Source organism: Anomalospiza imberbis, chromosome 1 (assembly GCF_031753505.1).
Source record: "Anomalospiza imberbis isolate Cuckoo-Finch-1a 21T00152 chromosome 1, ASM3175350v1, whole genome shotgun sequence".
NCBI lineage: Eukaryota > Metazoa > Chordata > Aves > Passeriformes > Viduidae > Anomalospiza > Anomalospiza imberbis.
The window spans coordinates 149,518,672-149,540,817 of NC_089681.1; the positions used below are offsets into that span (position 1 = coordinate 149,518,672).

At 44.1% G+C, this 22,146-nt stretch overlaps 1 protein-coding gene across 3 annotated transcripts; it reads right to left on the reverse strand.

The window, feature by feature from the left end:
* Positions 1-1,966: 1,966 nt before the first annotated feature.
* On the reverse strand, positions 1,967-21,228 carry SEC22C (SEC22 homolog C, vesicle trafficking protein). 3 transcript variants are annotated; one of them, XM_068175823.1, is made up of 8 exons: positions 21,136-21,228; positions 16,739-16,927; positions 16,097-16,306; positions 13,302-13,465; positions 11,728-11,910; positions 4,673-4,791; positions 4,010-4,075; positions 1,967-2,681 (listed from the first exon to the last, which is right to left on the reverse strand). In XM_068175823.1, the coding sequence occupies exons 3-8, from the start codon at positions 16,276-16,278 to the stop codon at positions 2,481-2,483; spliced, it is 915 nt and encodes a 304-aa protein (XP_068031924.1). In that variant the 5' UTR covers positions 16,279-16,306; positions 16,739-16,927; positions 21,136-21,228; the 3' UTR covers positions 1,967-2,480. The 3 variants fall into 3 exon arrangements, with proteins under 3 accessions (XP_068031924.1, XP_068031935.1, XP_068031941.1); XM_068175834.1 differs by having other exon boundaries at positions 16,876-16,927; positions 21,136-21,218; XM_068175840.1 differs by lacking the exon at positions 21,136-21,228 and adding an exon at positions 19,984-20,405.
* Between the last annotated feature and the right edge of the window lie 918 nt (positions 21,229-22,146).

Consider the following 22,146-nt stretch of genomic DNA (forward strand, 5'->3'; position numbering starts at 1 on the left):
ATTCAAAGAAAGCTGAATTTAACCTTTCTCCACTCTCTGTTAATTGCACAATCATCCAGACACCCTGTCCTAGCACTGCTTTGCAGAGCTGTGGCTGCCATCCCCTGGCTCAGGGATGGATCTGTTTCAGGACAGAGCAGCTGGATGCTGGGGAAGCATCAGGAATGTCACAACTTTTCCCATCAGCTCTGGAAATGCCTTCTGGAAATGCTCTGTGTGCCTCAGGCCAGAGCAGGGCTGCCTTTAGCCAAGCCCAGGAGAAACAGGAAAAGCTCTTTTGGACTCTTTAGGATAAAAGTGAGGATAAAAAGGCAGAAGCAGGGAGTTGGCTCCTGTCCTAAAGTCCTTTTCATGAAGATTTGTCTGTCTGTAGTACAAAATGCTTCATCCTTTCCCCACAGGAATCCAGTGGGTTGATATCCAATTTATCCTCCTGGAAAACACCACCAGTCACCAGATCCATTATCCTTAAAGTGTTAAGTTTCTAGTGTCAGATTTTTGGGGTGTTCATTTTTCAGATTTTTTTTTTTTTAACTTGTAATCCAAACTCGTGGCTGAGTTCCCTGCAGTCTCCAGAAGTAATTTACCAGGGAAAACTGGGAGTGAACAGTATGAAAATTAAGAGCAGCACAAAACCCCTCACATCTGTGGGGTCACCTTGGTGTCTCAGGCACAGTGGTTGAATTGTGGCTTCATTTCTCCACTTGCACTCTGACAGAAAACTGGGATAATGACAGACAAACAACTTTAATCCCCTCCCTTATAACAGAAAACCTTTCCCTTATGGCACACAGCTCGAGCTGTGTCCTTAAATGCCTGGATAAAATATTCCTCCATCATCCCTACCAGACTATTCCTTACGGTTTGGAGGTTTTTATCATGTTGCTGTTACAGTGCAGAGAAAAAAAAATCCCTACATTTTCCTCTTGGGAAAAGCTCTGGCACTAAGTCCCCTGATGTCCTAGAAACTGCCCAGGTTGTAATGGGCTGCCCATGGATGCTGCTGCTGCAACCAGCTGCATCCAGAAATGATTCCAAGGTCCAGCACCATAAATTTCTGGTCTGATCCTCGTGTTTGAATCCTGAGATTCCAGGGAAACTCACTGAGATAAAAGAAAGGAATTTTGTCAAGTGCTCCTGCAAAAAAAAAGACAACTCTGCTGCATGTTAATCTCTTTGCAACCAGAGGTAGAGACTATGTGAGAGGAAAAAGGAATCTTTGGTGAAAGAAATGGGGATGGCCAGAAGAGAAAAAAAAAAAAAAAGAAAAGGGAAATTTTAGGACTGTAATTCCACAATAACATACCCACACTTCTCTACATCTCAGATTGAATCTCTACAACCCCTCAAGGACAGCTGCATCAAACTGCTATGCATTTTTTTAACAGCCAGCCTAAATTATTCATCTATGCCCTAAAATGCCCCTGTGCACCTGGATCCATGACAGAGCAGAACAGCCAGTGCAGCAGAGGTTGGGAATTCCAGTCCCCTATCCCGAAGTGCACACCCAGGAACTCATCTGAATGTAAGAATTCACCTCCATTACCCACAGAATTCACCTCCATTACCCACAGGTGTTTTACAGAACAAAGAGAACCTGCTCTTGCTTTCCATTCCTGGAAATGGCTTTCTACTCACCAGCTACTCATTTTGTTAAAAAAAGGTGAAGGAGTCAGTGGCCTGTCATAAATAGGCTTGGAAGATTTATTATCCATACAGGCCAAGCAAAGATGGAATTGCCCTTATCCTAAAAGTGACCTTAGCCAAGGAAACAAAGGCCACAAGAGCTGACAGATCACTTACACCCACTTGGATTATTTTCTGCTGCCCCAAGCATATTTGCAATTAACCCATGAGCACACACTAAACTGCAATGTGCTGTTCAGCCAAGGAGATATTTATAGACTTTATGGTTTATAAAAGAGCCACAGCTTTTCCCTGTCCTTCCAAACCTAGAAAAATGATCCTGAAGCTCACCCTCAGCATTTTTCCCACTGATACTGCACTCACCTAATTACAGCAAACAACCCCTTTACTCACATTTACCAAGACAATCTAGAGACAAAAATGTTGCCCATCACTTTACCTCTGTTTTACTACACAATTTGAGTATTTGCAGCAGCAGGGCAAGACTGACCTGCCAAGCTGTCACAGAGCCAGTGAGACAAATGGCAAAATGCTGTCTGGATGGTGGCAGCCAAGGAGGAAAAGCCTGCTGATGGTAAGAACTTCCATCTGTGGTGACACCTGACAAGCTCCACCGTGCACCATGTGAAATCCAGCTGCACCCCTTCCTGTGTGCTGGACATAATTACAGGATCCTACTTATCCCAAGTTGCTTGGAACTGTTTTCCTTGAAATAACCATTGCCATGGATGACTAAAAAACACTCTGAGCTACTTTTGGCCAGGTGAATACAAAAAAAGAGTTGTAAAAACAGAGTAGCAAACCCCAAGTTTTGTTGTTTGGTTATTTTTTTTTCATACGCCACAGTCAGGCTGCTTCTCCAGGAGCTGCCTTGTCAGGATCTGGTAAGAGGAAAGAGAAGCCACTCCTATGTGGAAGGAGATTTGCCAGAGGTTCCTCAATCCATACAAGTAGATGTTGCATGAGCAGACACAGAAAAGGAGGGCAAATGTCTTCACCTTCCTGGCTGAGCTGTAGAAGAGGTACAGGTAACACTGCAAAAGGAGCAGAGAGGGAGAGTTAGTACTGAACTCTGCACAAAACCAGGGATCCAGCTGGGATTTGCTGCCTGGGACCCATCTGCTGAGCATGTGAAGGGCAAAACCCTCCCAGGAGAACATGAAAAGCCCCCAGTGCTGTCAGAGGAGTCACTTTTTCCCCTCAGGCAGTGACAGATCAGCCTTTGTCAGCTCAGGCCACAATTTCCAACTGTGCTGATGCCACAGGCAGAGGTCAGCACGTGGAAAGCACTGCAGGTTGTGCACAGGCACTTTGGGAAGAAGCTGCTATAAATCAAAAGGAGAAGAGAGAACTCTCCTTTATTCAGCTTCCCTGGCTTCAGGTACTTACAGGGAAAGAGGCAGCACACAGCCTTTCTTTGTGAAAAACAGCTTGCATCAGGTACTTAAATCTAAATTAATCTATTAGATCTAAATTAATCTATTAGATCTAAATTAATTTATTAGAGTGAAATAAATATATTAGGTTCAAATAAATCTATTAAATCTAAATAAATCTATTCACCCCAAAGCTCTGCCATGAGCAAAGGTGTAAGGAAGCTGCAAGACACTAAATTCTATCATAATACAACACATAATCCCATAAATACATCAAAATCTGCAGATAGTGGTCCCCAAACCATGATCCAAGTGTAACAAAGGTAATGAATACACTGTAGGCATCAGTTATTCCCAGAAAAGAAAACTGCAGCACCTTTTTGCAATGCCAGGCTAAAAGTTGAAGATTCTCCAGCATATATTGCCCTCAAGTTAAAGGCTGTGGAATTTTTTAGGAATTGAAGGAGCCTTTCAAGAAAAACCAATTTGGAACATGTTGTGTTTTCCTCATTCAAGCTCTTCTGTGTAAGGTCAGAGAAAATAGCCCCGTTATGGAAAAACTCTAAGGAACCACCAGGATTCAATGTGATTTTTCATGTAAATTACAGCATTTTCAATAATGTTGCTGTCCAATATTTGCTGAGTCCTCAAGGTGGTTGTGCTGCAAAAGCCCATCACTAAGTCTGACACTGCCAGGAAGATGTGTCCATCCCTTTGGGAAGAAACCATCTCTGGGATGGCATTTATCCACCACACCCAGCCCCCCCTGACTTGTCAGAACATGGAAGCACTGAAAAAGCCTGCAAATGCAATTCTCCAAGGGTCAAAATGTGCCTTGAGCTGCTTTTGTGCCACTTCACTGGAATAAACCAGTGGAATCACCTAGGTAGGATATTAAAAACCTCTGCTTGGCTAGAAGTTAACTCTGTCTTGTGAATTCTAACAGCAAAATAATCAGCAAAAATTTTTATTTGCAGCCAACATACCTGAAAAACACAGGCTAGAAAAGGTAGAAAAAAAGCTATCACATTTCCAATGCCTTCATGGTCCTCCTGTTGGGATTAAAAGAAGTGACAAGTACGTCAGGCACAGCTTTTAGCAAGTGCTGCTTGATATTTGAGAACATTATAAATATAGTCAAGAACCTCTCATCCCAGTTTATGCTGATTGACTGTAGCAGTGTTAAACACCAAGATCAATATCATTGGATAAGACACCAAGAACTGAGGCTTATGTGACAGTTCCTGCTAAATAAAACTGTGTCAGGATACGATCAGGACACTTTTTTTCCCCCTTTTTTTAAAGTTGTTTACAGTCTCATGTTTATTTAAAAAAACAAAATACAGAAGAGGACCTAAAATAAAATGCAAGACTGGAGAAAAAAATCCAGGCAGCCTGGTAAGAATAAAATACTTCTCAAAATTTAAACTTCTCTAGAACAGAATAAAATGCAGAATCTTGTGATGTGTACAGCAAAATATACAAGGTGTAGCAGGTGAGCAACCAACTCCACATTCTCTGGAGAAACAAAACTCTTTTTGTGGAAAGATGTGTGCACAGCTAAGGGGCAGAACAGCCACCCTGGAACTGGGTACCCAAAACCTCTCTGCCTTTCACTCACTCTCAGGTCTGGGAGCAATCAGGGTTACCTGAAAGGAATATTCTGCCAGGTGAACTCCTCGGATGAGGTTCAGAGCTCCACACATGATGTTCAGAACGAGTGACAGAATCCCCAGGGGGGTCACAGGCTGCATTCTGTAAGTAGGGACTTGAAATGGAATGAAAACCAGACATCAGTGGAAGTTTGCACTTTCACTTTCAATCTTTTAATAGAAAACACCACAATTACCTTGTGTGGGTTTTAAGCACTTGCAAAACCTTTTATGCTTGCTCCAGGGAAGTGTGATTATGAACAGAACCCCCCTTTTTTTGTTGTTGTATTGCAGTATCCAGTTCTTCACACATCCAGAAATCATCAAGAGCTCTGAAGCATTTTTAAACAGGTCAGCAACAGATTTTTCTTGACCTATTTGGCATCAATGTCTTCTACTATGGTGCACATAGATAATTCTTTGTTTATTCCAGCAGATGAGAATGCTCAGCACTCCTCACAGGTCAGCAGAAAAGCCAGAGGCTTTCACCACCCAAAGGTCTGGGGAAGGGCTTAGATTTCAGCCACCCATCAGGGCAAGGCAGCAATTCATCTCCTCCTTAACCAGCAATTAAACATTTCTTCCCACTGGCAGCTTGAGGGTTCAGGCTGCCCCCATTTCACAGGTAGTGAATTATCTGCCTCCTTCCTTTCTCACCTTCTCTGCTACTGCTTAACACCCACACTGCTGAACAGCAATTCTGCAGGATAATCTCATTGATACATCCCTAATTAAGGTCAAAGTAATTATCATAAATGTGTGTTTAGCTTTGGAATCTGCTGCCTTTAATTCAGGCTTGGCCAAGAGCACACCTCCAGTTTTCCTGCACTTGTTCAACAACAGATTCCACACCTTGATCCTCACCCACATTTCATCCCTGCCCTTGGATCACCACAAGTAGGACACTGTCAGTTTGACAAAAAGTGATAATTTGCAGCTCAGATACCAAATCCAGATCTTCTCCTGTACCCAAGACACAGGAGAGAATGAATGAGCCCTCCAGAAAACCATCCAGCCCTCAGGATCTTCTCCCTGGTGCATCCAAATCCTGACTGTTACAGATAAACTGCACCCCTGGCGTCCTTTAGAGTGACAGATGAAACACCACAACAGCCACCACATGGTTTCAGAGAGGAAAACACCTCTGCCTTCTCCTTCAAGCCAGATTTTGATAGATGGATGTAAAAAACTCTGGTGCCAAATTAATAGAGGGATGTAAAGCACCTTTCATCCGTGTCTCTGTAATTAATTTGTCTGGCATGCTCTCACACACCCATAATTTCAGCTCCAAAGGAACTGGATCAACTCAATTTGATGTGTGTCACTTTAGGGAGCATTACTGGATATTGCAGACAGAATGGTGTAACTCTGTCACTCCAAGGCAATTTGGCTTTTCTTTTGCTACACAGTGACATTTACAAAGAACTTGCAGCAGCATCTTTATTTATTCAGTTTCCTTCTATTTTTTCCTGCGATTCTTACTTCCTGCTTTTGATTAATTAAATAATGTTGCAGCTATATATATGTGTAACTCTCCCACAGATATTTCCTAATAAAGACTGTTCCTCAAATTCTAAGGTTTACTTCAGAGGCATAAATATGTCTCAAACAAATTACAGTTATCAAATACAAATGTCATTCATTGAGCAGAATCCTGCAAACTACACGTGCCAAGAGTTCCCAGTCCCTAGGGAAGAACAATGCAGGTCTCAATATATTGCTTCTGCAGCATGAAATATTATGTAAAAGTTACATTTTTTTAGTCCAGGAGGATAAAAAGAATTGCTGTCACAGATGCAAGGGAGATTAAAACATCCAGTTGCTCGGGGTTCAGCTCCTGTGAAAACTGGTCTTGAAATGGTTTGCTGCAGAGATTTATTTGGGCTGTTAAATTCTGAGGTTTAACTCACAAACTGAAATTGCACAGAGAAGTGAGATGGGTCCTGCTAAGGGAAAATTATTTCACTTCCTTGGGTGAAGTCAGTCATATTTTAATAAAGAGAATTTCATACTGGAATTGCCTATTACATTAAATAAGGGAAAATAAGAGGAAAAAACGCTCAGTCCAAGACAGCACCACTCTGCACAAGCACAAATAAACACTAATTAGGCTTCACAATGATCTGACTCCTCAAGCACAGAAGTTGTGCACTTCAGAGCACAAGACCCAGAGAAACCTTCGGGAGCTGTGGGTGATGCTCCAGCAGGTTGGAACACGTGCAGAATAACTGCAAACACTCTCACACAGTGAAGAAATTGAAATCTCTGCCCATAAAAGATTTTCTGGCAGAGGCCTGTGGCCACTTCACTGGAAGGAGACACCAGAGTGTGCAGCAGCTTGGATCTGCCTCCTGCAGGCACAGCACAAGGCTGGACACTGAGTCACTCGCTCTGAGCTCTGCAGAAAGAGCGCCAGGAGTGAGAAATGAAATCACACTCCACCAGCCTAAACTGAAATACAAGCACACAAAAGGCAGAGAGTGAGACAGCTTCAGAAACAACCCCTTCAAAAGGCCTCTGAAGGACTCCCTGTGTGCCTGTGGAAGATGAACACTCACCAAGGGGAGCTGCAGGATTCACCAGCTCTCTCACAAGACCAGGGGCACAAGTTGTTCTGCTGCTTCCCAGAGGCAGCTGTGATGTGCAGACTCTCCCTGCCCACAGAGAGCTCCTCAGAGCCCCCTGTGCCCTGCACACTGCCCCATGTCCTCTGGAGCAGCACCAGCTGTGCCCACACTGGCACCAGAGAGGCTCTGAGCAGCAGCCAGGGCTGTGTGGGTGCTGATCGAGGGCACAAGGGAAGGGTTTTGTAGCCACAGTTGGGCTGGGTTTAGTTAACAAAAGGAAAGAACAAACAGCAAAAAGAATGGAAGTAAGAAGGGAAAAATCTCTTGCTCTCATGAATACTAACAAGGACAAAGCTGCCCTGACTTTTCTGGCCTTTTTCACAGCAAACTGAAGAGCCAGAGGATGAGCTCACCCAGCTCCAAAGAGGCCAGGAGCAGCTCCAGCCATGTGAGGAAGGGATGTTTGGATCATCCCTGGATCAATCAGTCTGCACCAGGGAGTGCAGTCACAATTCAATCCTGCTCTCCTGCAGCCACAGCATTTCAAACAGCCTCTTGTAGAGCAGAGCCATCACATAAATAACATTAATATGGAACAAACACTATGCACACAGCTAAACTTAGAGCAGCAAAGTGGGATTCAGCTGGGAGGGGATGATGAGAGGAGAGAGACACAAGCCAGGAAAGCTGACTCCAGTGGAGGCAAACAGATGATCATAAACATGATCCTTAAAATAAAGGCAGAACAATCTGTGAGAGTATTTGGGTTAGACCTGAGAGAACAGCCAGAAATAAAAAGCCAGATGGAAAGTAAAGGAAAGCAATTAGGAATAAGAGGGAAGTGAAAATATATTTCTGATCTGTGGACACAGACTAGATCACAAATATTTACTGGCACTGAAGCTGTTCAAAATTTAAAGAAAAAGTGCAAAGAATTTCTAAGCCCTGTTATAACATAAAAAGATTTAACCTTCAAGCACAGTTCTGAGAAGCACTCACAAATCTGACTGGCAAATAAAGTGGTTTCCATTCTATTTTTAATTCCTCCTGGCCAGTTTCCTTCTGTACTCTAATTTAGAATACCTATGTCAAATTAGATTCCAGCTCATCTATCAGAAACAGTAAGATTGAGCAACTGGAACTTAATTTTATTAGTGTTTCATAAGCCAACAACAACAACAACAACAACAAAAAGGAAATACAAGCTCACGGCACTCCAGCTGCATTTAAACCACCATGCTAATGGGATTAAAATAGAGAATGGTTTAGTGGTGGACTTGGCAGGGTTTGGTTTCTGGTAGGACTCAATGATCTGAAAGGTCTTCTACAACCTAAATAATTCTGTGATTTCATTTGTGGAGGAGGTAGGCAGGACCTTGACTGTGCAACTGAAACACAAGTAAGAGGTACCATTTTATAAAGAATTAGAGGTTGGTACTTCAAAAGCAGGTAAAACTTCAGGTTTTGTTATAAAAAAGGCCTCTGTGTTATTTATACAGACACACAAAGCCTCTTTCAGAACTTTAGTCAAATGGATTAAATTTAAAAAAAACTAAGGTAAAAGGAAAAAGCAAAGAGGGGAGAACAGCTCAAGCCAGACAATGTGGGAACAAGAGGTTACCCTCAACTCACATTTTTCTCATCATATTTTCCCTCAAGGCTGAAGAAACTCATTCAGACTGTAACTACAGATCTTTCATTATGAGTTTGCAACTAGCAATGAATCACTGGAGCTTCTTTAGAAATTTGAACAAACAAGGATTTGAAGAGAAGAGAATTCCACATGGAAAATATCAAGCCCAGCCTATGTTTTCCATACAGAGAGGAAGCTGTAAGGCTGGAAAAAGACTCCACAGCAGTCTCCAAAGCTCTGCTGCATACCTGCTGCAATGTAAAGCCCATATGTTGTTTACTATGATGGAAAAAGCCTTTTTTGGTTTCACACGCACGATGTAAATAAACATTTCTCGGTACACAAGGAATCCCCACGTGTTTTTCTGCCACATGCTGTGGGCCATAATTCGTGACCCAAAAATTAAGCACAGCAGATTTGTCCATCAATTCAAATCTGACTGCCAAAACAAAATTGACTTTTGAGGTAGAAAAAAGAAAATAGCAGCCTCAGGATTGGCCCCTGGGGTTGCTGCTGCAAAAACTTAAAAAATGCTAAGAGAATTGAAAGTGCTAGTTAAATGAGCAAAGCAATGCTACATCCTGAGCACTGAGAGAGCTGCTAACAAGTGCTAATAACACCAAGCATGTGACACTATAAAACCAAGCAGCAACAGACTTTTCACTGCTTGCCCATGGACATAACTGCCAAGACTTTGAAAAGATGTGCTGCTTCAACCTTTCTTCACACTCAACATCTATCCACATCCAGAGGCTGAAGGAGAAAGCAAAGAGCTTAAAAGTTGAGAAGAACTCAGGTATCAATGAGCTTTTCAGACAATGGGGTTGACAAGATGGGTTTCATCTTTTGCCAAACAGATTTTGTAGGCTGTAATCATTGTTTTTATTGTTTTACTCACGTTTCCCTCTTTAGTTAAGTATCTACAAAAATCCACTGGGGAAGTCTTCATAGTAGGAAAAAACAGGGGAGTTGTGGGAATGTAATAAACCAGGCTTTGCCCTGGAAAGATCTACCACAGAGTTTTCCCCACCTAGACTGAAAGAGAGGACTTCCCTCATGGTGCTCTGCAGCGCTATTGCCAATCTACATTAGAAATCTGTCTTGGTTTGAAAAGACAGGTGTCTGCTCAGGAAGGCAGAGGCCTCCCATGAAATGGAAAATGTAAAGCCTCCTCCCTCTGAATTATTCTAATATTATTTCAATTCTCCCATTGGCCAGATGACCTGCCCACCCCAACTGTTCATCCCTCATCCCCCCCTACAGGTTGCTGCCCTTTGCACCATCCCTGTACCCTCAAGTCATTGACCCCATCCTTAAGCCTGTGCACAGCACATGGTTGGGTCTTTGTCCCTGATCCCTTTGGTGTGGTGGATGCAATAAACCTTTGCTGGAATACATCACACAAAGACCCTTCCTGTCCTTCCTCCCCTGAGCCATCTGTGGGGTGTGTGTGTGTGTGTGCATGGACTTGAAATGGCTGCTCTGGTGGCCTTACTCCGAGTGGCTTCTGAAGGAGACGCTTCGAGGGAGGTTGCAGCATTTCTACTGTTATAGATAAACATTATAATATTGGCTTTTTGCAAATATTAAAATAGATTTGATATGTGTAATGTTAAAGTAACTTTGTTATCATGATACAGTTTTTATTTCTGTTGTTAATTAAGCTTAGACATAGTAGTGCAATAGCTGATGTAAGTGTGCTTGTGTTAAAATGCCTGCTGGGATGGGATAACACCCAATGACCACAGGGTGAGGACACTGCTACAGATCTGCCAACTATCAGCACTCACCCTCTGAAGACAGTGTGCACCAAGGCCCAAAAACTGGAGGCGAAAAAATGGACTAAAACCACAACCAAGGAGTACACATGCTCCAAAAAGGTAAACCCAAGAAGAAGCCATGCTAAACAGCTCTTGGAACATGTAAACTAGTTTGGGGAAAAGTTTACTATGCATAAGGGTCTATGAATATGCAACAGGCTGATGTAATTAAAAGGTGTTTAAGGGGTATCCCCAGAGATAACAGGGTGCTCTTGGTTCATGTGGGAATCCAGGGCATCCCTCTGGCTGCCCTGGAAGGTCTGGGACCCTGGCAGGGGGTCAGGAGCCCCCTGTACAGAGCCCCGAGAGACACTGTCTCTGATCTCTGTCCATGGAAAAGAGTTTTCAATCTCACAGGATGAATTACAAGCTCTGAGTGTTTGATATAAGTAGCAATTAGTGTGGCACGGGTGCAAAAGTCGAATTTTAGGATTCCAGATAAGGGGTTCAAAGGGGGCAAGAGGGAGGAAATTGGGCGTGCCTTGTCCTTTTTCTTCTTCTTCATGCCCTCCACGTTTCACTGTGGTGTTGGCATTTTTCTGTTGGTTTGGGCTGGGGACACACTGTTCAACACGGGTGATGGATATTGGCATGTTATTGTAAATACAGCACACGTAGTTTTTGGTATATAATGTTTGTAACATCCCACTGAGGGGCAGAGCCCCGCACGCTGTCCTGCGAGACAGACCTGCTGCAGGTCAGAGAGAAAATATTTGAGACAAGAGGAAATAAACAACCTTGAAAACCAGCACAGACGAATTACCACTCCTTCTTTGGCAGAGGGGCTGAGAGACAGAGACTTTCTACAATCTCAGGATCATTTAAATATCCCAGATCCCAACAGGTTCAGTGCTAAGATGCCCCTGGCTGTAATAACCTTTGCTCTATGGTCCTTGTCTCCTATTGTCCTTCATTAAACTTTTCACATTTTCACAGGAGAGTGAGCGCGTTTTTCACATCTACCACCCTGCCACCTGGCAACAATGTGCAGGGTGAGGAAATCTCCTGTCACCTGGTGTAGAAGTGACTTACCAACCTCCACATGGCCTCCTGCGTGCCCTCCATTGCTCAGCCCGTTCAGCAGCTCCGTGGCCTCCAGCTGCAGCTGCACTGGGGGCTGCAGCTTCAGCTCCTCCTCCACTCTCTCCCAGCTGGCCTTGGCCCGGGAGCCACGGCTGCTGTTGAAATGGTGTTTCACCTTCTGGATGGTGTTATCTGAAACAACAGGAAAAGCTGCTCAAGTCACCTAAAAAGACTGCTTAATTAGTCCTTAGTGTTGTTAAAACCTTAACTGTGGTGATATTTTATCGTATCACGGCGTTCTCTTTGTTTGTTTTAATTTCTCTGTTTCATTTCTTACTGGGTTCAGGCATGAAATTCCACTGCTGCTTAGGGAACAAAAATACTTCTTTCAGGTACTTTATAGCACAGAAAGGTTTGGGATGGAGGGGGACCTTAAGGATTATCCAGTGCCACCCCCTGCCATGGGCAGGGACACCTTCCATTATCCCAGGGGGCTCCAAGTCCTGTCCAACCTGGCCTTGGGCACTTCCAGGGATCCAGGGGCAGCCACAGCTGCTCTGGGTACCTGTGCCTTCCCACCCTCACAGGAAAGAATTTCTTCTAATATCTACTCTAAAAAACAATAAAAATAATCTATAACTACCAAACAAAACATTAAAATCTTGAGCATCAAGAGCATCTTAGATCCAAACACAGGAAAGATGATTAAATAAATAAATAAATAAATAAACAGCCACACAGCAATATTAGGCACTCGGTAGCTTAATAAACAGTAAAAATCATTTTTAAAATGTTTTTTTTTCTTTGAAAAATAAGCTCTATGCAATTAAAAGAGAAATTCCCCAACTCCAATTCCCTTACTCAATTTAAAAATAAAAAAAAAAGGAGCAATGTGGTTCTCAATATGAAATTACATCCTGGCTGTAACGTGCCCTGCAGGGAATCCACCCAAAATCCAGATGGCTCTAGAAGGAGCTTTCCTAATGGATTTCTCAACTTTTTAAGACTGAGGTTAACACTGTTACTGAAATCTGGACTGAAGAGTGCAAACACACTGCAGGATATTATTCTTTCCCAGAAAAGTTTCTCACTGCAAGGGAATTGTGTCTTTCAAAGGTGTGAGGTTCAGTAGAGCAGCTGCTACTTGGCAAGAAAACCAATTATTTCAGGTTAAAAAAGAACCACTGGGCATGGTTCTGAAGTATTCTGACTCCAAGTCATGTCAGAAATAAAGCTGCCCATAAAAATCCATTCTGTCTCCCTTTTTTCCTGTACTCATCTATCCCCACTTGTCAGATTTTTTTAATTAAGTTAGAAGGTGTCCGAGATATCAATTTCTTTTTTTCTTCTCTGCTTGTTCATCAATCACCACAGCATTTTGTTTATAACAGGTGAACTCTCAGGAACTCCAAACCAAATACTTCAATAGTTTAGGGCATGAAGATCTCCCCCTCCTCCTCCACATGCAGGCAAAGGCACACCCAGAGTCACTTTTATCATCAGCCTTTAGCCAGGAGATGTTGTTTAACACCATCAGTTTGGCAGAGAGAGGATTTTTACTATTAGAGAGCAAAGTTACAAACCAAATTCAATAAAAGCATATGGTCTGGAAGCTGAATTGATGCTTCTTGTGTTGTAGGAAGCAGCAAATTCCCAGCGAAGCTCTTCCAGGAAGCAGAAGGCCATGATGGTTGAGTAGCTGCTGGAACAGATTGCCATGCAGGCAATATCCCCAGAAGAAAGAAAACTGAAATAGAAATTAAAAAAAAAATAAATCACATCAGCATAAAAAGGTGAAAATCCTGCTGTACGTGAGGATGAAGCTGTGCTGTCTGTCAGAACAAAATGTACAGACTGAGCTGAGAGAGCAGACTGCAAAAAAAAAAAAAAGGGATTTTTGTTGTTGTCAAAGTCCTGCAATCCCTGTAGATCTATTTTTTCTTATACAATTATTTATTCTTAACTCATCCACGATGCCTGAGCACAGTGAAAAGCACAACATAGACTTTATTAAATTGGTACATCAGTACAAATCAAGGACATTCTTTTCCCAGGCTAGCTTTAAATCACCTTAATAAAAACCAAGGTGGTCAGAAAACCAATTTTGAAAGAAAATGCAGGGAAAAAAAAAAAAAAAAAAAAAAAAAAAAGCAAGGAAGTTTGTTCCCAGGAAGCAGATGGGACTCCTTGCTTCCCTTGAACATGGCAACATCATATTAACAGCAAGAAACATTTGCTAATTTGCACAACCCAAGATTTGCAAACACTTCCTGCTACATCATAATAAAAATTCTACTCTAAAAGGGGCTCCTTTAACACTGAATCCATATTTTATTAATATAAATAAAACTTTTATTTATATATAAATAAACTTTTATTTATATAAAGGTTTCCACTTGCAGATGGTCCAGTCCTTCCAGGAGATTTCTTGGGGATATCTTCCCTTGCAGCCCAGCCATTTGTCAGCAGGAAATCGGTTTTGAAAGACCCAAGTTTTGAAACTGAACAATTTGTCTCCTTCCTCCTGTTCCTATATTTTATCCCAACTTCATTTCTCACTCAAGTTTTGAAACTGAACAATTTGCCTCCTTCCTCCTGTTCCTATATTTTATCCCAACTTCATTTCCCACTCACAGTTTCTATTTCACCGCATTTGTATTTATTTGCTGTACTGCGGACTTGGGATTTACAGCTTTGCTTGGCTCTGCCAGCCCCAGTTCCACCGGGGAGCTTCCCCAAATTCCTGCTGCTCCCAGCTCCCAGCTGGGATCAACACCATGCCTGCCTAAAAGCACCTTTTCCAAGTTGTCCATAATTGATGGCCTTTTTGCCACGGATCCAATTGCACTGCTCTCATCCCAGAGCCAGGGCTGAGCTGCTGCACAGACCACAGCAGATTAAAAGCAGCAGGACTTGCTGGCATCAAAGGGCACAAATTTGCTTTGAGTGAAAAGGAATTGAGATGAAAATCTCGGCTTTTCTGACTGTTTCAGTGTAAATTCATGTGCTTTTTAACTCCCCCAAAAAGGGATGCTTAGTGTCAGCTTAGGGTCACTTACTGTTTTCTTCCATTTGCTCACCAGAAATGCAATGACAAGCTAAAATTCACTTATTAAATGAGTTTAAACAGATTTCTTCACTTTTTTCTCTGTAATGTCTTTAATGAATTTCTTCTCCTAAACTAAATCATTCCAAAGCACTTGGATGCCTTCTTAAAGGGATTTGTAGAAATCCCTTTAAGAACTCTTATATGGGTTGGACTCGATGATATTAAAGGTCTCTTCCAACCTAGAAAAAAAATTCTGTGAAAATCCATGATTCTCCAACTGCTACGAGTAACAAGCACTGGCCATTTTTGCCACACGAAATTAAAATTAACATGAGCAAAACATATATAAATAAGAAATATAAATATATAGCTAAATATGTATAAATATTGTGCATGTATCTACAAACACGTAACTAAACGTGTATAAATATTGTGTATAATCTATAAATATATAATAAAATATGTATAAATATTGTGTAGGTATCCATAAATATGTAACTAAATGTGTATAAATATTGTGGATATATCTATAAATATATAACAAAATATGCATACATATTGTGTATATACCTATAAATATATAACTAAATAGGTATAAATGCTGTGTAGATATCTATAAATATATAATTAAATATGTATAAATATTGTGTATATATCTATAAATATACAACAAAATATGTATACATATTGTGCATGTATCTATAAATATATAATATGTATAAATATTGTGAATATATCTATAAATATATAACTGTGTATAACTATTATGTATATATCTATAAATATATAACTAAATATGTATACATATTGTATATATACCTATAAATATATAACTACATAGGTATAAATGTTGTGTATATATCTATAAATATATAATTAAATATGTATAAATATTGTGAATATATCTATAAATATATAACTAAATGTGCATAATAGTGTTTGTGTATGCAAATGCATAAATGTATGTGTATTTATAGGTATAAATGTAAGTGTAAAATGAAATCTATGTAAATATCATACAGTATAAAACAAGTAACAGCTATGTAAGTGTATTTATATTAATTAACATACAAAATACAATATGTGAACATATAAATATATACAAATATATAACTAAGCACGTGCTCACTACACTGGGCAGGAACTGAGGAATAAGGCTTCAAAATCATTGGAATTCACACCCTAGACAAGCAATGTGGGATTTCAGACTGCAACCAGGCACTGCAGACCACACCCACAGTATTATTTCAATATAATACCATCCCCCAAGAGCAACATTTCAGAAATTAAAGCCAAAAAAATCCCCAACAAAGCAGAGCAGGGACTCACTGGATGCTCAGGTTACGTCCTTTCGCCGTGCCCCGACTGGGGTACCGCGCCAGGATCGAGGACAATGCCTTCAGCCTCTTCCTGCACTCCAGAAAGTCCTGGTTGAGATGGAAATCTGTGGAGGCTGAGAGGGGAAGCCCATCCCTCACCCTCACCACACAGGCAAAGAAGATCATGGACATTCTCCACGGGAGTATTCATGAGGACAACCTGGGAAGGAAAGGTTTAAGTCAGCTCATTCTGAAATTCCAGGCAGGATGAGAGTGAATTCACCACTGGAACTGAACAGCACCTCTGGTGACACCTCTGCCACTGCAAGGCAACCAAGCTGCTCTCAAAAGTCATGCCTGTGCCCAATTCTTGCCTCTCAGATTAAAAGGTGAGGCAGAGGATTTGACAGGGCAATTATCTACCTGAAAAAATATTCCTGTTTTCCCTCCTGCTCTGCCCAAAGCATCAGAAAGGCTGAGTAAAGTTCTCACAGGTGTTTGTGGAAGCTGCTAAGCCCCACTGATGTGCTGCACCTCCACTGGAGCTCCAAAAGGCTGCCCGAGCGTGGCACTTCTCTATTTTCTAGTGTAACACACAAATCCAAAAATAAATTTTAGGCTAGAGCCCGTCAGGTTCTTTTTACAGACTCACCTAGGGCTAAATACAGAAAAAATGTTGCCCTCTCTTGACTTCTTCCTCTTTAAGAGGTCACAAACTCCCGTGGAAAGTTATTCTTGGGCTTCACCTGGCATATTCAGAACATGCAGAGATGTGTCCTTCAGACATACCATGAGGATCCAGGGCACGGTGTCAGAGGATTAACAGCACTTCATATCATCTCTGAAAGAGAATCAGAATGAATTAAAAATTAGTTGAAAAACTTAATTAATTACCTGTATTTACATGCATATTTACCATCGGATCTCCTGTGAAGAGGGGAAAACATATCCTAGGAAGTGTTTTGCCTGAAGGAAAACAAACAACTCATTTTCTTATCTAATATATTCATTTCTAGACTCATTCAAAGACGCTGTGGAATGATATGCAAAATATTTATGATGCCCCAATCATAATTTTTTTCAGTTATATCAGTAAAAGAGCAGCTCTAAATCAGCAGGTTTTAAGGAATTATCACAAACAACTCAAGGAATTAAAAAAAAGGAAAAAAGAAAAACCAAAGGCATTTACTTGGCTTCAGGCAAGCTACCTAAATAAAGCATTGGGGAAATAAAAAGAAGGGGAAAAAACACTTTGTGAACTCAAACTTTTGACAGAGAGAACAACTGCTTTGCCCAGCCCTGTATCACATAATTCATTAGGATGCTCAAAGTGTCTTTGAAATGTGGCTCATCAGGACGAGCTTTTCTTGTCTGAGAAGTCCAGAGAGCAAAACCTTTTCTAATTCAGGCACCACAAACTCTCCTGATGTCTGATAAGGGCTGAGTTCTTGCCACAGGCAGCACTAAGAGGGTCTCATTTCTACCCCACAGGAACCATTCCCACAGAAATTGTGGGAACCATCCCTCTGTCCAAGGTGCCAGCACGTTAAAGCAACTGCAATTATCAGAAGACAATTATCACAGGAATTAGCAGAAAGCACAATGGCACAAAACTTGTTTCCTTAGAAAAGCAGATTAAAACTACAGAAGATCAGGCATCTCTTGAGAAGTGTTACCTTGAACTTTTTAAATGGAGATTAAAGAGTTTGATGTGATTTTTTTCCACAATCTCTCTCACAGTTCTCTTCCAGCTGTCATTTCAGTTGTAAAAGCAAACTAAGCTCACAAACTCCAACACGCATCAAAAAGCATTTCAACAATAATCATGATTGTTATAAATCAGTTTGAAAGATCCCACCAATCTTCAACATGCCCATAAGCATTGATAAAACAGTGCAGAAAATTTTCACATGGAAGTTAAATAAATAAACCCAAAAAATGTGAACTTTAACAGAAATACTAACTTTAACACAGCCAACTTCTAAGCACAGTTGCTCAGAATTGCAGTAGTATAGTGAAGGGTTGGTAATGCTGATGAAGTTTAGCTCCAAAATAACTCCAAAACAGCCAGAAGATGATCAGGACAGTGAAAAAGCACCAAACTGAGAAATCAAAGACATCTCCTAAAACCTACCCAGCCCATGAAATTATTCAGCTCCCTATGCCACTAACAGCAAGAGGTTAAACTTAAATATCTATATTTGTTATTAATCACCAAGGATAACATCACCTACAGTTAACCAACTGCACACAGAGAGTTTTCCAACTTTCCAAGACATACAAACCTTCCTGCTGCAATGCCTAATGCTGTCAGCTGCCCATCAGAGGGATCCTTTGGTCTGGGAAAGAAAGATCAGGTGTGCACCAGGAAAACTTCCAAATTAAATGCCAGACTTCACTAGAGAAGGGAGTCCACTCTCCTTCCTCAGAAAAAAAGAGGGGTTGGGTTTTCCTTTTCCTTTGGCCCAGCCCTTGCTACTCTCCCATCAGATGATGTTCAGAGCTGTGCTGTTTTGGCAAGTGACAGCCACCAATGGCACTGCCCTTGGAATTTTAACTACTTGCAAGCCAGTTTTGCCACGTCACCTGTGACCAAGCAGAGAGTGTCACAGCTGATCGAGGTGTACACGTAGGCAGGTGGCTCGGTGCTGTCACTGTGTCACCCTGGCTGCCCTTTCCTCCTGCAGTCTCTCTGTTTGCACAGCCATCAGCAGCCCAAAGATCTGCCACCGCCTGGACGTGGCAGCTCTTTGACCTTGGCTCTGAACTTGGACAATGAACTCAAGGCTCTGCATTCAAATCTTGCAGAGTTCACAAGTGATAACATCATGGCAGCATCTGGCACAAAGCAGAACCTTGGGAAGCATTTCAAGCAATTATTTCAGATGAACCAAGTTCTAATTTAGGACTGAAGGAAACAAAGTTGGTTTTTTCATTTCTTGAAGCACCTGTACATGCAACAATGCTTCAGAGTAAAACTGCCTAGTGCAAGACACACATGAACAGCCCCAATCTCAGAATAAACAATTCCTCGGTGTATCTAAGTGACCTGGAGCACAATTCCCCCTTCCCTCACTTCCCAGGGTGCAGCCAACTCTCCCCTGGCTGAGTAGGGATTATCAAGGCAGCCTCAATCAGACCTCCTGCACTTCACTGTGTGTTACACAAGCTCCTCTGGATAAGAAGATTACACCCAACTCACCAGGCCACACTTCCCCAAATGCTCAACAAACTACTGCTTTATTGGCTGGCCTTAGAAAACAATCTGCTCAAAAGGCTGTGAGAGCAAATGCAAACCAGCTCAGAGTTTGTAAGGGAGATTGTATAAAAAACCTGCTTCTTTCAGAAATTATCTCACCATCAAAAGCAAGTTTCATTCCAAGAATGGCACAGTACTCTCAAGAATTCACTGTCTCTCCCTGTTCAGACATATTTTCCTGCTCTCTAGAGGTGTCCAGCTTCAACCCCATCTGCTTTGTCCAGTTCTCACCTTTCTGCTGAAGGAAGAGCCAAAAGCTTTAGATGTTCCCATGGTCCCAATGCAGAATATGAAGTTTTTTGGACACATGACATCTTTGGACACATGATATATGACCACAACTATTGCACTAAAGCATCCTCCCTCGGGCAGGTGATCTCCACAGGGAGTCCTGGACAGCTCCAGGTGGGATGAACATGAAAGAGATTCAGGTTGACTCATCAAACACAAAACCTGAGCTGCAGCTCCAGTGCTGCAGCTTTTGGGTCCTACCCAATAAGGATGTGGCTCATGAGGGAGATTTATCACATCCCTGAGGGATCACAAAGTGGAGTTTATCTTCTTCTCAGATATATTAAAAAAATCAAATCCAGAACACTGTTAAATTTCTCATTTTCTAAGACTGCACCAGTATCCACCCGATCCTTCCCAGGTGACATCCCTCCAAGCCCCCAGCAGTGCTGAGCAGCGACAGGCACCCCAGACCCACTCTCCAGACTGAGCAGTGAATAAAAGCAATTTGAAAACATGCTGCTATCTCAAAATTTAACACAGGATTTGTGCATATCCAGAGCTTTTAGGCTCCTATAAATCCTACAGGCTTACTCTTATCCCCAAGGGGAAGTATGTGGAAAACCCTTACCATCACAAATCTGTCTGCACACACTCCTGTGGATTACCAGAAATAAAGCACACACAAACCTCCAACCCCAGCCTCCAGCTCCCACATCAATCCCACCATTCCAACAGACAATCCTCCAAACCACACTGCAACAACTCTGTTATGCTCTGAGGCTCTGCCCCACCTTCATCTCTCAGAAACACCAGCCACTTCACCTGTTCCCAAATATTCACCCACCCCATCGCCTGAATCCTGACACCTCCACAAGCCCAGCAGCTCACCCCTGTCCCTTCACCAGCCCACCTCACTAAGGACCATCCCCACCTCCATCCTGTTCCACTCACAATATACGGAACTCCCCCCCACTCACACCTCTCCTCTCCCGCATTAAGCATCCCAAAATCCCCAAAAGAGCCCCCTTCCCACACTCTTCAATAAACCCGGGCACCTTGAAAGCAAACACACCCATGCCCCCACTCGGGGCTCTGCTTTGTGCTGACAAGGCCTTGCACACATCCCTCAAGCACGCAGACACCCCAAAACCTTACCCCCACCGCGCAGCTCCCAAACCCTCCCGTTATCCCTGCTCACCCCAAGCCATCCCCAACCCAACCCACGCCTCCTCCTCCTCTACCCCGCAAGCACCCCAAGGAACCCCCAAATCCTAAATCCTATATCCTAACACACACCCCCTTGCTCCCCACCACATCCCCAAACTCCCCTCATCGCCTCCCCGAGCACCCCAACTCCTCCAGACACCCCAAGTGCACCGCGGTCCCTTCCCGGTTCGCTCCCCCAACACATCCCGGACCGCCCCGCCCCGGGGACGCGCAGGGGACGAGGGCACAGGAGGAGGATCAGGAGCAGGGTCAGTGTCCCCCTGCCCAGCCGGGACCCTCCGGAGCAGGGTCCGTGTCCCCCTGCCCAGCCGGCACCCGCCGCCGCTCACCTCCCTTCCCCCGGCGGCCCCGCGGCCTCGCTCCCCGCTCCGCCCGGCGCCGGCCCCGCCCGCCTCACCAGCGAGGAGCGGCGGGAGCGGCCGCGCGGGGAGCGCCGGGACGGCGCCGGGAGGACCGGGAGAGCGGGCTGGGACCGGGCTGGGAACGGGCTGGGAACGGGCTGGGACCGGGCTGGGAACGGGCTGGGAACGGGGAGAGCGGGCTGGGACCGGGCTGGGACCGGGGAGAGCGGGCTGGGACCGGGCTAGGAACGGGCTGGGACCGGGCTGGGACCGGGCTGGGACCGGGCTGGGAACGGGGCTGGGAACGGGGCTGTGACCGGGGAGAGCGGGCTGGGACCGGGCTGGGAACGGGCTGGGACCGGGCTGGGACCGGGGAGAGCGGGCTGGGACCGGGCTGGGAACGGGGCTGGGACCGGGGAGAGCGGGCTGGGACCGGGCTGGGAACGGGGCTGGGACCGGGGAGAGCGGGCTGGGAACGGGGAGAGCGGGCTGGGAAGAGGAGAACGGGCTGGGAACGGGGAGAGCGGGCTGGGAACGGGGCTGGGACCGGGGAGAGCGGGCTGGGAACGGGGAGAGCGGGCTGGGAAGAGGAGAACGGGCTGGGAACGGGGAGAGCGGGCTGGGAACGGGGCTGGGACCGGGGAGAGCGGGCTGGGAACGGGGAGAGCGGGCTGGGAACGGGGCTGGGACCGGGGAGAGCGGGCTGGGACCGGGGAGAGCGGGCTGGGACCGGGGAGAGCGGGCTGGGAACGGGGCTGGGAACGGGGAGAGCGGGCTGGGAACGGGCTGGGAACGGGGCTGGGACCGGGGAGAGCGGGCTAGGAACGGGGCTGGGAACGGGGTGAGCGGGCTGGGACCGGGGAGAGCGGGCTGGGAAGGGGAGAATGGGCTGGGAACGGGGAGAGCGGGCTGGGAATGGGGCTGGGACCGGGGAAAGCGGGCTGGGAATGGGGAGAGCAGGCCGGGAATGGGGCTGGGACCGGGGAGAACGGGCTGGGA

Bases quoted from the DNA above. Each gene is read 5' to 3' on its own strand.
- SEC22C (XM_068175823.1), bottom strand. From the start codon at position 16,278: ATGTCCATGATCTTCTTTGCCTGTGTGGTGAGGGTGAGGGATGGGCTT. The intron at 13,466-16,096 runs GTGAGTCCCTGC...TTTCTATTTCAG, and splicing joins GGACGTAACCTGAGCATCCA to TTTTCTTTCTTCTGGGGATA. The intron at 4,076-4,672 runs GTAACCCTGATT...TAATCCCAACAG, and splicing joins TGGCAGAATATTCCTTTCAG to GAGGACCATGAAGGCATTGG.